The sequence below is a fragment of the Rhinolophus ferrumequinum genome, chromosome X, assembly GCF_004115265.2.
Source record: "Rhinolophus ferrumequinum isolate MPI-CBG mRhiFer1 chromosome X, mRhiFer1_v1.p, whole genome shotgun sequence".
NCBI classification, from domain to species: Eukaryota; Metazoa; Chordata; class Mammalia; order Chiroptera; family Rhinolophidae; genus Rhinolophus; species Rhinolophus ferrumequinum.
The window spans coordinates 76,137,351-76,153,984 of NC_046284.1; the positions used below are offsets into that span (position 1 = coordinate 76,137,351).

General features: G+C 34.2%; 1 protein-coding gene across 8 annotated transcripts in view; it reads left to right on the plus strand.

The window, feature by feature from the left end:
• The window catches only part of ATRX (ATRX chromatin remodeler), a 263,444-nt gene that overhangs the window by 208,167 nt on the left and 38,643 nt on the right, over nucleotides 1-16,634 (plus strand). For all 8 annotated transcript variants that reach the window (XM_033104061.1, XM_033104070.1, XM_033104101.1 and 5 more), the window contains one exon: nucleotides 1,138-1,246. In XM_033104061.1, the coding sequence (XP_032959952.1) occupies nucleotides 1,138-1,246 (109 nt within the window). The remainder of the gene's footprint in view (nucleotides 1-1,137; nucleotides 1,247-16,634) is intronic.

The window sequence follows — 16,634 nt, forward strand, 5'->3', positions numbered from 1 at the left end:
AATACTTTAAAACATATTCATATATTCTGTTCATTTATGATTAGCATATTTATTTTAATAATTATCCTGTTCAAGTGAAAAGTTAATGCAAATGTGTCTCTAGTCTCTTACTTTTTTACCCAACCTTCTGTCTCAAATTATTTTTTCCTTAGATGTTTATGCCTTTTTATCCAGTTGAAAGAAATAAAAACCATAAGTAAATAGAGTTACTTAGCCATTACTGATATTTCGATGTAGGTACAACTATAGGTAAGTAAGAAACATGTTGAAAAGGATCTTTTAAACTAATGTACTGTACTTTAAACTAATACATTAAACTAATGTATTAAGTAAATAGATAGCTGAGAGACAAATCTCAGTTTTGCCAACTTGTTTTTATGTTAACCCTCTAGGGTGTGATATGAATTTTGCTTGGAGGTGAAGTAGTATTATGTTGGCAGTTAAAGAATTGATACGGAAGTTATGTGTGATAAAATATAAAAATGTAATAAGCATTTAATCCCTTGGTGTTTTAATATCAATATAAGTATTGGGTAAAATTTCACCTCACTGTCCAAAAGACGACACATCTGATCTGTGTTTAACTTATAAAGTTACAGTCCTTTACTTACACACACACACACATGCGCGCGCGATTGTCATCAAATAGCAACATGTGCTGATATTTGTGGCTAGAGTATATAGAATAGTTTTGGCACATAATAGGCATTCAATAAATATTTGTTCAATGAATGAATAAGTGCATTACGTCTCTGTTTTTATCTGATCAGTATTAATTTGTTAGTAAGAAGGGGGAAACGTGGATGTTTACAGATTAATTAAAAGCAAACTTCATAAGCATAATGCAACTTAATCGTATTCTTTTGACAGTTTTAAAGTATTCTAATCAAGGAAATCTTTTAAGAAATTCACATGCAGATGAAATACTTTTTAAAAGTACTTTTGTTAATCAGTATCTATTGGACCTGTGGTGAATTTATATGTAATACAATGAATTGCCCCTTGATTAAAAATTTTGTTTTACTATGCAAATGGAATATATAAAACCAGCTTTTGAATAGTGAGCAAGGAAGAAAATCTGTTATTACTTGCAGAACAATATATGTCAAATCTCTTTTCTTCTTGTTAAATATTCAGGTGAAGGGAAGTGGTTCCGAAACATTGACTATTACCGTTTAGATGGTTCTACTACTGCACAGTCAAGGAAAAAATGGGCTGAAGAATTTAATGATGAAACTAATGTGAGGTAGGAATACTTTTCTGTTTGTGTAGAGGTTTTAAAAAATCATTTTAAATCTACATACAGTAAAATTCACTCTTTTTAGTGTATACTTATACAATTTTTGAAAAATGTAAGATATAGTCAAGATATAAAATGGTCCCGTCACCCTTCAAGAAATTCACTCATGGAATCATGCAATTTGTACCCCTTTGAGTCTCACTTCTTTCACAGATCAAAATGCATTTGGTAACCACTACTCTGGGTGGTGAACACACAATGGGATTTATAGATGATGTAATACAGAATTGTACACTTGAAATCTATGTAATTTTACTAACAATTTCCACCCCAATAAATTAAAAAAAATGCATTTGGGCTTCATCCATATTGTTATATATGTCAATAGTGTGTTCCTTTTTGTTGTTGAGTAGTATTCCATTGTATGGTTGTATCACAATTTATTTGCACTTGAGACACATTTAACTTGTTTCTAGGTTTTGGAATTAAAATTGAAGCTGCTCTAAATATCCATGTATAAGTTTTTGTGCGACACCTAAATTTTACCCATGTGAAATGAAAGTCCAGGCATGCATTTCCTGGGCTGTATGATAAGTTGATGTTTAGCTTTGTAAGAAACTGCCAAACACTTTTCAAAGTGGTTATACAATTTTTTATTCCTACCAGCAATGTATGAGAGTTTGTTACCCTGCATCCTTGTTAGTACTTGATATTATCAGTGTTTTTTAAAATACTATTTTATTGGTTAGAGCATGGTGCTAATAACACCAAGGTTGCTGGTTCAATCCCCGCATGGGCCACTGTGAGCTGCGCCCTCCTTAAAAAACAAATAAAATAAAATAGTTAATTAAAATGAATAAACAAACAAATAAATAAATGAATAAAATTTTATTTTACTCATTCTAATAGGTATGTAATGGTATCTCATGTGATTTTAATTTGCATTTTCCTAATGATAATTGATGTTAACCACCTTTTCATGTGCTTTTTAGCCATTTTTATATCCTCTTTGGTGAAAAATCTGTTACAGGGTTTTAAAGTTAGTATTCCTGATCTCTATATCTATTGTTGAAGTTTGAATCATATAGAGTTGACCCTTGAACAATGTGGGAGTTAGGGGCACTGACCCCCCCCCCAAGTTGAAACTCCACATGTAACTTTACACTCCCCCAAAACTTAACTAATAGCCTACTGTTGACCGGAAGCCTTACTGATAATTTAAATAGTCAATTAACACATATTTTACATATTATGTGTATTATATACTATATAGTTATAATAAAATAAGCTAGAGAAACGAAAATATTAAAAAAATCATAAGGAAGAGAAAATACATGTAAAAAATTCACATATAAGTGGACCCGTGCAGTTCAAATCCATGTTGTTCAATGGTCAACTGTACTTTAAGCCACTATACATATAGAGTGTGTTATTTATCTGTTATTGGTGTTGCTTTTAACTCTTAGCAATTAACAGACTTGAACTTCGTTTGGAAGAGAAAAAAGTGTATATATACATATATATAAACATATGCACACAAATACACATATGTGAAAGCATGGCCTTTAAGGAAAAGATGAAGAGATGGAGTTAGTTTAATGACCAGGTGGCTGAAGTATGCCTTAATAAATGTCTTAAAGTATGAAAGATATTATACTGTGTGTGTTAAACATGTTTTAATTCTAGAAGAGTCCTGAACTATACCTAGGGGTAATATTAGAGAAATTCCAGTTATACCATAGGAAAGTTATATTCTATTAGGTGTTTTAAATCTGTAGAGTTTAGGAGAGCTTATAAAGGCTTGGTTTGAGTACAGTAAAGTTATAAAAGCATATGTTTAAATAACTTTTAAAAATAAGTACATTTTTATATTCTGTTAGCCATTTTTTTTAACGTGTCTGTTATTTTTTAACTTGTCTTTTATTTCCAATGACTAGTGAGACTTTTTTTTAAATTTTTTAAAAAAATTATTTAAGTGTGTTTTCCCAGGACCTATCAGCTCCATGTCAAGTAGTTATTTCAATCTCGTTGTGAAGGGCGCAGCTCACAGTGGCCCATGTGGGGATCGAACTGACAACCTTGTTGTTAAGAGCACCACACTCTAACCAGCTAAGATAACCAATCGCCCCTGCCATGTTTTTAAAAACTATTATTTGTGTGAAGTAATTTTATTGATTGAGTAACCTTAGTCTAATTTGTCAAACTTAAGCTAAACCTTTGACTTGCTCAGTTTCCCAAATTAGTAAATATCACAGTAGTATATGAATTACCCCATAACATTTCATATTTGATGACCAGTAGGAGAACAACATTGAAATGTGGATGCTGAGGTATCAGTTTGGCTTACTCACTAGCAATTTAACATCCCCCCCAAACAAAAAACAACAACACATATGCCAAAAAGTATCTATGATTCAAATTCATTATACACACATACGTGTACACGTACAAATACATATACCTACATATCATAGCTTTGAGAGGTTGCTCTTGAGTAGATAAACCTGTCTGGATTATATCTGCAAATGTTAGAGATTATTTCTGTCAGTTTGCTGTCTATCTATATTCTATTTTTCTCATGACTCAGTAATTTTCAGAAAGCAAAATATAAATATAACATTTGTTTATGGTAAAGCAGTTGGAAAGACATGTTAAAATAAACTTTAAGATAATGACCACTTCTAATGTTGTCCTGTGCAGCCAGGAAGTAGTTTTCAACAGTGTCAGGTTTCCTATTTAGGTTGATACTGCTTTTTGGAACTTTTTATTTAGAAATAATAATAGATTCACAGGAACTTGCAAAGACAGTATACAAAGGTCCTGTGAACCCTTTACCTAATTTTCCCTAATGGTTATATCTTACCTATAATAGCAAAACCAAAAAATTGACACTATATCAATGTATGTGTATATTTATGTCTTGTTAGCATGTATGTAGAGATTCCTATAACCACCACTGCAATCAAGGAATAGAAATATTCTATCCCCTGAGATTGTTCACTATTATCCTCTTATAGTCACACCCATTCTTACCACCAACTTTGCCACTATCCTTAATTCCAGGCAATAACTAATTTGCTCTCCATCTTTATAATTTCATCAGATTGTGACTATTATATAAATGATGTTCTATATGTCATCTTTTGAGAATCACCTTTTTCACCGAGCATAATGCCCCTTAGCTCCATCCAAGTTGCTATGTATGTAGTTCATTCCTTTTTACTACAGAGTAGTTGTCCATGGCAGAGATGTACCAGTTGGTTTAATGCTCGTACAAATTGTATATCTATTGGAGGACATTGTTGTATTTTGTTTTATGGCTCAAGACATGGTATATCTTGGTATATCGTAGAGGGGCCCTTGAAATGAATGTGTATTTTCCTAATATTGGGAGGAATATTCTATAAATATTGATCAGATTCTACTCTTTGATGGAGTTGTTGTGTTCTTCTTTATCCTTGCTAATTATCTGTCTAGTTGGTTATCAACTTTTAAGAGAGGAGTGTTGAAGCCTCCAACTATAATTGTTTGTGTGTTTCTCCTTTCAGTTTTTGCTTCCCATATTGTCACCTCTGTTTGGTGTATACACATTTAGGATTACTATATCCCTCTTTATCCTTCATAATTTTCTTGGCTCTGAAACTTATTTTATCTGATACTTATAATAGCCACTCCTGCTTTATTTTGATCGATATTTACAGGTTACATCTATTTATCATCCTTTTACTTTGAACCTACCTATTTTGTCATATTTGAAGTGAGTATCTTGTAGACAGCATATGGTTGGGTGATGTATTTTTTACCCACTCTGTTAATCTTTCTTTTAAAGGGTATGTACAGACTATTTACATTTTCTATCGAGGTATAATTGACATGTAACATTATATTAGTTTCACGTGTGCAACAACCATTTACATTTAATATAAGGCTTCAGGATAACATTTTTGTTGTTCAATTTGTTTTCTTATTTATTTTCCACCCTTCCAGTGGGCTACTTTTACCATTATTGGAATTCCATTTTGAATACTCTACATATCAAACTTTCTTTTACATAAACTTAAGGGCGACCACTCAAAAAAAAAATCCAGAACTGAAACATATACTGTAATAAAAGAAGAAACAGAGGGAAGCATCATAGACTATCACCACACAGAAATAATAGACAAGAACAAAAAGGCAAAGAAACAATAGAGGCACAGCCTTACCAGAAAACTGAAGACAAAATGACAGGAATCCTCACATATCAATAATCACCCTAAATGTAAACGGACTGAACTCACCAATAAAAAGGCACAGAGCAGCAGATTGGATCAAAAAACAACCCAACCAATTGATGTCTCCAAGAGACACATCTCAGCTACAAGAAAAAGCTTAGACTCAAAGTGAAAGGGTGGAAATTGACACTCCAAGCAAATGGTATCCAGAGAAAATCAGGTGTAGCCATACTGATATCAGATGAAACAGACTTCAGGTGTGAAAAAGGTAACAAGAGACAAAGATGGACATTTCCTAACGGTAAAGGGGGCTATACAACAAGAAGACATAACAGTCATCAATATTTATGCCCCCAGTCAGGGAGCACCGAAACATACCAAGCAACTACTAACGGAACTAAAGGGAGAAATTGACCAAAACACAATTATACTTAAATACATCATTGACTGCTATGGATAGATTATCCAAACAGAAAATTAATAATGAAATAGCAGCCCTAAATGACACATTAGATGACATGGACATAATTGACATATATAGAGCACTTCATCCTAAAACACCAGACTATACATTTTTTTCTAGTGTACAGGGAACATTCTCCAGGATAGACCATATTGGGACATAAAATCAGCCTCAGCAAATTTAAGAAGATTGAAATCATACCAAGCATATTCTCTGATCACAAGGCTTTGAAATTGGATATCAACGGCAAAAAGACAGCAGGAAAAAAAGACAAATACATGGAGATTAAACAGCATACTTTTAAAGAACAACCGGGTCAAAGAAGAAATTAGAGGAGAGATCAAAAGATACATAGAAACAAATGACAATGAAAATACATCCTACCAAAATTTTTGGGATACAGCGAAAGCAATTTTAAGAGGGAAATTTATATCATTACAGGCCTATCTCAAGAAACAAGAAAAATCCCAAATAAATACCCTCACATTACACCTTAAAGAACTAGAAAAAGAAGAAAAAATGAAACCTAAGGTCAGCAGAAGAAAGGAAATAACAAAAATCAGAGCAGAACTAAATGAAATAGAGAACAAAAAGACAATAGAAAAAATCCATGTGACAAAGAAATGGTTCTTTGAAAAGATTAACAAAATTGACAAACCCTTGGCTAGACTCACTAAGATAAAAAGAGAGAAGACACTAATTAACAAAATCAGAAATGAAAAAGGGGAAGTTATCACGGACGCCACAGAAATACAAAGGATCATCCAAGAATACTATGAAGGACTATATGCCACCAAATTCAATCACCTAGAAGAAATGGACAAGTTCTTAGAAACATATAGCCTTCCTAGGCTGAACCATGAAGAACTGGAAAATCTAAACAGACCGATCACCAGTAACGAAATTGAATCAGTCATCCAAAACCTTCCCAAAAGCAAAAGTCATGGACCAGATGGCTTCACTAGTGAATTCTACCAAACCTTCAAAGAGGATCTAATACCAGTCCTGCTCAAACTCTTCCAAAAAATTGAAGAAAAAAACAGTACTCCCTAACTCATTTTATGAGGCCAGCAAAACCTGGTAAGGACAACACAAAAAAGAAAACTACAGACCAACATCTCTAATGAATACAGATATGCAAAAATCCTAAACAAAATTCTAGCAAATCGAATACAACAATGCATTAAAAAGATCATTCATCACGACCAAGTGGGGTTCATCCCCGGGGCACAAGGATGGATCACCATCCGCAAATCCATCAATGTGATACATCACATAAACAAACTAAAGGACAAAAATCATATGATTATATCAATTGATGCAGAAAAAGCATTTGACAAGATACAACATCCATTTATGATTAAAACACTTAATAAAATAGGTACAGAAGGAAAATACCTTAACATAATAAAGGCCATATATGACAAGCCCTCAGCTAATCTCATAGTTAATGGTGAAAAACTGAAGCCATTTGCTCTACATTCAGGAACACGACAGGGCTGTCCCCTATCACCTCTGCTTTTCAACACAGTGTTGGAAGTCCTTCCCAGAGCAATCAGGCAGGAGAAAGAAATAAAATGCATCCAAATTGGGAATGAAGAAATTAAATTATCACTCTTTGCAGATGACATGATGCTATATATAGAAAACCCTAAAGACTCCACCAAAAAGCTATTAGAAACAATCAACGAATACAGTAAAGTACAAAAGTCCATTGCATTTTTATATACTAACAATGAAATCTCAGAAAAAGAAATGCAGAAAACAATTCCTTTTGCAATTGCAGCTAAAAGAATAAAATACCTAGGGATAAACTTAACCAAGGATGTGAAAAGAGCTTTATACTGAAAACTATAAGACATTTTTTTAAAAAAATGAAGAAGACACAAAGAAATGGAAAGACATTCCATGCTCTTGGATTGGAAGAATCAACATAGTTCAAATGGCCATAGTACCCAAAGCACTATATAGATTTAATGCCATCCCCATCAAAATCCCAATGGCATTTTTTAAAGAAATAGAAGAAAAAATCATCAGATTTGTTTGGAACCACAAACGACCCCGAATAGCCAAAGCAATCTTAAGAAAAAAGAACAATACTGAAGGTATCACACTCCCTGACTTTAGCTTGTAGTATAGGGCTACAATAATCAAAACAGCATGATATTGGCAGAAAAACAGACACAGAGACCAATGGAATAGAATTGAGAACCCAGAAATAAAACCACATAAATATGGACAATTTTTGACAAAGAAGCTAAAAACATACATTGGAGAAAAGACAGCCTCTTCAATAAATGGTGCTGGGAGAATTGGATAGCGACATGCAAAAGCATGAAACTGGACTGCTATGTGTCACCATGTACCAAAATTAATTCAAAATGGATCAAAGACTTAAGCATAAGTCCTGACACAATACACTGCGTAGAAGAAAACATAGGTACTAAACTTAGGGACCTTGGGTTCAAAGAGCACTTTATGATTTGACTCCAAAGGCAAGGAAAGTAAAAGCTAAAATAAACGAATGGGACTATATGAAACTTAAAAGCTTCTGCACAGAAAGAAACCATCGACAAAATAAAGAGGCTACCAACTGAATGGGAGAAGATTTTTGCAAACAGTGCCTCCAATAAGGGGCTAATATCCAAAATATACAAGGAACTCATGAAACTCAACAACAAAAAACCAAACAACCCAATTGAAAAATGGGCAGATGACCTGAAGAGTCATTTCTCCAAAGAGGGCATACAAATGCAAATAGACATATGAAAAAATACTCAGCATCACTAATCATCAGAGAAATGCAAATAAAAACCACAATGAGATATCACCTCACCCCAGTCAGAATGGCTATCATGAACAAGACAAATAGTAACAAGTGTTGGAGAGGCTGTGGAGAAAAAGGAATCCTCATACGCTGTTGGTGGGAATGCAGACTGGTGCAGCCTTTATGGAAGGCAGTGTGGAGGTTCCTGAAAAAATTACGAATAGAATTACCATATGACCCAGCAATCCCTCTCCTGGGTATCTACCCAAAAATCTGAAAACATTTATACATAAAGACACGTGTGCTCCAATGTTCATTGCAGCTTTGTTTACGGTGGCCAAGACATGGAAACAACCAAAATGTCCTTCGATAGATGAATGAGTAAAGAAGTTGTGGTATATATACATAATGGAATACTATTCGGGGGTAAGAAAAGATGATACAGGAACATTTGTGACAACATGGATGGATCTTGAGAGTATAATGCTAAGCGAAATAAGTCATACAGAAAAAGCATAGAACCATATGATTTTAGTGATGTGTGATATATAAACCAAAAAAACAAAAGAACAAGACAAACAAATGAGAAACAAAAACTCATAGACACAGACAATAGTTTAGTGGTTACCAGAGGGTAAGAGGGGAGGGGGTTGGGAGATGAGGGTAATTGGGATCAAATATATGGTGATGGAAGGAGAACTGACTCTGGGTGGTGAAAACACAATGGGATTTATAGACGATGTAATACAGAATTGTACACCTGAAATCTATGTAATTTTACTAACAATTGTCACCCCAATAAATTTAAAAAAAACAAAACAAGGGGAATTCCATTTTGATTCATGTATAGTTTTTTTAGTGTATTTTTGTATAACTTTTACAGTGGGTGTTGTATTACATTATATATGCATGACTTAATAGTCTACTGGTCATTATTTTACCATTTTGATTGAAGTATGGAAACCTCATCTCTTCATTTTCTTTTGTCTGCCTCATTTATAATATAATTATCTTAAGTGTTTTCTCTGCATACATAGATTACCATATCAGACAGTGTAATAATTTTTTCTTCAACCATCCAACAGTATTTTGAAAACTTAAAAGAAGGAAAACATTCACTCATATATTCTTTTCATTGTTTCTTCTTCCTCGTGTTTCAGTATTTCTTATTTTATCATTTCCTTTACAGTACTTGTCTTTTTCTGTCAGACTTACTTAGCATAATGTATTCAAGGTCCATCCATGTTGTCCCATATGGCAGGATGTCCTTCTTTCTCAGCTTAATGATACTCTATTGTATATGTCCACCATATCTTCTTTATCCATTCATCCATTGATGGGTACTTAGGTTGTTTCTATGTTTTGGCTATTGTGAATAATGTTGCTCTAATCATGAGAGTGCATATATCTCTTTGACATCCAGTTTTCATTTCTTTAGTGTATATACCCAGAGGTAGAATTGCTAGATTATATGGTACATAAATATTTAATTTTTTGAGGCATCTGCACATTGTTTTCCATAGTGGCTGAACCAGTTAGTGAATGTTGACAACAATATTTTATTATAATCATCAAACATTGTAAGAGACTAGAACTTAATTATTCTAACTACTAAAAAGAAATGATAATTGTGTAACATAGAGGTGCTAATTGTCTTTACAATGGCAGTCATATATTACAATATATAAATGTATCAAATTAACATGTGTGCACCTTAATTTTATACAATGTTATATTTCAAATATATTTTAATTTTTTTAAAAAACCTGCTGTTTTTTAAAATTGTTTTTCCCCTAACAGTATGTTTCTATTACTCTCTTGATTCTTTCAAGAATTTTTTTTGCTAAATTTTGGTAATTTTCAGGCATTAGTTTTTTTTGGTTTGTTTGTTTTTTTTTGTTTTGTTTTTTTTTTTTTTTTTTTTTTTTTGAGTACTTTTATAGCCTGTTCTCTTCTTCTTTTAGGACTCTTATGAGAAAAAGCTTAGGTCTTTTATTATAGTTCTATAGGTCCCTGAGTCTCTGTTTTTGTTTTGTTTTTTTTTTTCATTTGGTTTCTATCTGTTGTTCAGATTGGATCATTTCTGTTTTTCTTTAGTTGGGTCGTTTTTTAAGTTCATTGAATCTTCTGTTCTCTATATTCTACCGTGGAGCCCATCTGTTGAGTGTTTTATTTATTATTGTATGTTTCACTTTTAAAATTTCCATTTGGTTCTTCTTTATGTCTTCTGTTTCTTTGCTGAGAGTTTCTAATTATTTTTATTTGTCTCAGTGTGTTGATAATTGCTTATTGAAGCTTTTTCATAATGGCTACTTTTCAAATCCTTGACAGTTTTAACATTTATGTCACATCAGTGTGGGTGTTTCCTGATTTTCTTTCCTCATTGAAGTTGATACTTTCCTTGTTCTTGTTATGACAAAAATCTTCTATTTATACCGGAAGTTTGGTTATTATGCCATGAGAATGTGGATCTTATTTAAATCTTATATTACATCAGGCCTCTTCTGACACATGTTCTGGTAGGACATGAGGTTCCCAAACCTCATTACTGTCAGTTGATATTGGGAGTTCAGTCTACCCGCTAGGCTTCTACTGATACTACCCTGGCTGGGAGAGTCAGGATTGCCTATTTACAACCGTCCCCATTGGCCTCTACTGACACTACAGAGGGTGACTCATTACTGTTTGAGTGGTGGCATAATTCCTGACTCTCTCCTAGGATTTCTTTGATACTACCCCAGGAGGGAGGGATAGGGTTTTTCTTACAACTACTACATGGGAGTAGATGTCCAGGTTCTCTGCATGGTCTTCATTTACATTTCTCGGTCAGGGGGAGGACCTTGTTAACTCAGACTTCTGTGAAACCACCATGGCAGCGCCTTGTTACAATTAGGTGAGGGTAGAATTCTGGGCTTCCCACTCAGCCTTTAGTGACAAGGGTGGAAATGCACTGCGTTTTTTTTCTGTACTATTTGACTGGAGTTGAGCAGTTACTGTTTTAAAGTTTTCTGTCTTGCTAGTTTGCCCCTTTGTTGGTCCTTTGGCTAAAGAGACCATGCTTTCCTTGGAGATTTTTTTTTTTTACAGCACCCACTGGCATTTCCAGATTGCTAGGTTCTTCGGCGCTCAGTCTGGGATACATGAGGCAAAAAGAAAGCCTGTGGAACTCACTGCCAATGCTTATTAGATCCCAAGGTCCCTAGCCAGTCTGCCTTCTTCTCCTCACTTTTCAGAAACATTTTGTATTTGTTTTACATATAATGTCCAGGGCTTTTAGCTGTACGTATTATGAGGAGCAGGGGACAGTTTGTCTACTCTATCTTTCCAGAGATGGAAGTCCAAAGATTAAACTTTTAAAAGAATTGTTCTATCCAGTTTTTGGCAAACACACATATGTGCTTCTGTTGTGTATATGCCTCATAGTGAGATTGTTGAGTAATAAGTATGTGTATGTTCAGCTCTAACTTTTACTGCCAGAACACTTTCCAAAATGGTTGTGCCAGTTTGCACTCCCACCAGTAGTGTTTGTATGTTTCATTTGTTCTCTCTCTTCATCATCACTTGATGATGTCTGTTTTTTTTTTAAGCCATTGCAATAGATATGTAGTGGAAAGTCTTCATATTCTGATAACTAATTCCAGATGGTTTGTAAATTTAAATGTGGAAGCTATAACAATAAAGGTTTTAGAAGAAAACAATAAAGAGTATTTTCCTGATCTTGCAGTAAGAAAATTTTCATAAACAGGGCATACAAAGTACTAACCATAAAAGGAAAGATTGATAAGTTGAGCTTCATTAAAATTAAGAACTTGTATTCATCAAAGGCATTTCCTGTTGAGAATGAAAAAGACAAGCCAGAAAGTAGAAGCTATTTTCAATACATAGATCCAAAAAGACTCTTAACTAGAATTTATAAAGAATTTTTAAAATCAGTAGGATAAACCAGACAACTCCATAGAATGATGGGTAAAAAACTTGAAAAGGTCAAAAGACAATGTGCAGATAACCTATAAACATACATCAAGGTGCGCATCTTTATTAATCATCAGATACGTGCAAGTTAAACACGTTTTTAACAAAGGTGCAAAAGTATTTCAGTGTAGGGAGGATAGCCTTTTCAACAAATGGTATTGAAACAATTGGATATTCTTAGGCTGAAATGAACTCTTAACCCTCACCCTTTTTAAAAATATCAAGTCAAAATGGATCGTAAGTCTAAATATAAAACATTATACTTGTTTAAGAAAACACAGAAGAAATCCTCAGGAACCTAGGTTAGGCAAAAAGTTCTGAGTCATGACACCAAAGGTGTGTAATCCAATTAGAAAAAATAAATAATTTGACAATCAAAATTGAAAACTTTTATCTGTGAGAGACCCTGTAAGAAGAGAAAATGACAAGCCATAGACTTGGAGAAAATATTTGCAATTAGCATACCTAACAAAGGACTCAAAGAATTCTCTAAATGTAACAGTAACTAAACAAACAATGGTCAGTTAGAAAAGGCCAAAGACTTAAATTGATACTTCACTGAAGAGTATCTATGCATGGCAAATAAGTACATGAAAAGTTGTTCAACATCACTAGCCAGGTCTCTCGGCCTTAGCATCATCTTAGAAATCTCCATGCCATGAGAGGCTGAAGTGCAAAAGAAGAAAAATGAGACATGGGTCCAAGTAAACTGCTAGCTTGTGTACCAGTGGAAGCCACAGGAACAGAAATTAGGAAAGCCAGAGGCCAGGAACACTGGTACAAATCATTGGACTGCCTGCCTGTTGTCTAGAACTTCTTAATGGATCTAGAACATAAATCGCCATCTGTTCCCTGCAACCACCTTTTGAGAGACCCACCTTGCTCATACAAAAACAGTCCTTTGCTCTGGACCTGCGACATTCTGGACAAGTTCTGTTCTCAGTTGTGGCTGAATGTAATATGTACAATATATCATCTGCTGTCTTAAATGAAGGGGAAAAAAAACAACATCATGAGCCAGTAGGGAAATGTAAATTACAACCAGATACCGTTTCATATCAGAATGGTTAAAATAAAAAATAGTGACACTACCAATGCTGGTGAGGATACAGAGAAACTGGATCTCTCTTGCAATGCTGGTGAGAATGTAAAATGTCACAGCCACTTTTCCAGGAAAACAATTTGGTAGTTTTAAAAAACTAAACAATTAAACATATGCTTACCATACAACCTGCAGTCACACTCTTGAAAATTTATACCAGAGAAATAAAAACTTATTTTCACATAGAAGCCCATTCACAGATGTTCATAGCAGTTTTATTTGTAACAGCCCAAAACTGGAAACAACTGAAATGTCTTTAACATATGAATGGATAAACAAATTGTGGTATATCCATATAATGGAATACTGCTCAGCAATAAAAAGGAATAACTATTGATATTTATCAGCAACGACTTGAATGGATCTCAAGGGCATTATGCTGAGTGAAAATGCCAGTCTCCAGAGGTTAAATACTGTATGATTCTGTTCATATAGCATTCTAAGATTTTATTGGGGAAGGGGAACAGGTCTTTATTGGAGAACAGTGTGCACTTCCAGGACTTTTTTTTTCCAAGTCAAGTTGTTGTCCTTTCATTCTTAGTTGTGGAGGGCGCAGCTCAGCTCCAGGTCCAGTTGCCGTTGTTAGTTGCAGGGGACACAGCCCACCATCCCTTGTGGGAGTCAAACCAGCAATCTTGTGGTTGAGAGCCAGTGCTCCAACCAACTGAGACATCTGGAAGCTCAGTGAAGCTCAGCTCAAGGTGCGGGGCGTTTAATCTTAGTTGCAGGGGGCGGAGCCCACCATCCCTTGCAGGAGTGGAGGAATAGAACCGGCAACCTTATGGTTGAGAGCCCACTGGCCCATATGGGAATCTAATCGGCAGCCTTCAGCGCCGGGAGCACGGAGCTCCAACCGCCTGAGCCACTGGAGCAGCCCTATATAGTATTCTTGATCTGAGAAGATAATAGTGATAGAGAACAATTAGTGGTTACCAAGTATTAGAGTTAAGAGGAGAGTGTAAATGCTAGGGATAACATAAAGGAGGGTTTGTTTGTGGTGATAGAACAGTTCTGTTTCCTGCTTGTGGTAATGATTGCATGATTCTACACACATGAGAAAATTTCATAGAGCTATACACCAAACAAAAAAGTATATATAAAAATTGATGAAATCAAATCAGCTCTGTGCCTGAGTTCATAGTATTATTCCAGTGTCAATTTCCTGATTTTGACAATGTACTGTAGTTATGTAAGTTACTACCATTGGGGAAAGCTGTATGAAGGGTACACAGGAACACTGTACTATTGTTGCACATTCTCGTGACCCTTAAACTACTATTTTTAAAGGTTAGAATTAGAATAAAAAAGGAAGTACCATGAATTGTCACGGATCTGGAACAACTGGAACTCTTACACACTGCTGGTTGGAATATAAATTGGAATAAGCACTTTGGAGAATTATTCGTTCTGCTTTAACAGTACCATGCAGATACCCTATGACCTACCAATTCTACTTTTAGAATGCTTACATGTACCAGCAGACATACAAGAAGGTTTATAGCAGCACTATTCATATGATGATTCATATTTTAATTGTGTTTGTTTTGAGTGTATACTTTAATACTGATGTTTAGTATTAAAAACTCTAAAAATATCCTAGTTAATTTATCTCAGGATTGACTTATGTATTCCAGACTAAAGAATATTAAAGGTTAAATAGTTGTAAAATAATTCTTAATATCAGTTGAATCACTTGATTCTGTTTCTTTGTTTATTTTTCCTTTGGAGGCAAAATTAAACAATTTTGTTTCCCACTTGTATGCTCTTAAAAGCCAAATTATGTCATTGACCGCATCTATACCCTATAAATAATACCTCTATTATTGCAAATTAGACTACATTACAATTGTTTATATGTCTATTGTCTTATAGTTGGTGGTCTCCTTTAGTACAGTGACCAGATATTTTTTTCATCTGTTATATTTCCAGTCTAGCTTAGTATTTGGGATGCATAACAATTTAATAAACATGCTTATTAAACCCATTCAACTCTTCATTAGTGAGTAGATACCAAAGAGCTTTAAAGTTCTCTACAGGTTTTCTGGGGGGGGGGGGTTGTGTTGTTTTTGTTTTTGTTTTTAACCTGCATAGTTTATACCATTCATTCTATATGCATGATCCTTTTGCTGATGTGTAATAGATGTAAATAACTGGAGTAATGTTCAGGCAGCATTTGCCCAGAAACCCTTAAATATGTCCTTTAATTAAAGAAAGCACAGTTTGTTCACTGTAATTAATATGTATTATTAGAGAAGTATGAAGAAGAAAATAATTAATGTAATCCCAGTGACCAGAGATAACCATTGTTAACATTGTGTGTATGTATGTTTTGTTTTTTTTAATGCAGTTGCCATTCTAATTAAGAAGGTTCTATATCCTGTTTTTTCCCACATAATATAATATTGTAGATTTTTAATGGTAATGTAAACTGTGACTAGCTGGGGTATAATTTAATCCTCTGTGTTACACATTTTTTGTTTTCAACCTTGTGTTCTTATAAGGCTTGCTCTATAAAGGCATTTTGTGATGATTCTTGAGAGCTTGTTATATTCCAGGGGTTTTATCACTCTGAGTTACCCACAGTAAACAAACTAGTTACCCAGGAGAATATTATGTAGCTATTAAGCATCATTTTTACCAAGAAATTTGAGGGAATGCTCAAAATATAAACTGTATACATAAATACTTGTCTGTCGATGTAAAACCAAAAAATGTATATGCTTAGGAAAAAGAAACCTATAGGAAATGTATTAGGTTGGTGCAAAAGTAATTGCGGTTTTTGCAGTTGTTTTTAACCTTTTAAACCGCAATTACTTTTGCACCAACCTAATACCATGATTTGAATATATGTTGTTTCTGGGAAGTGGAAGTGAGTA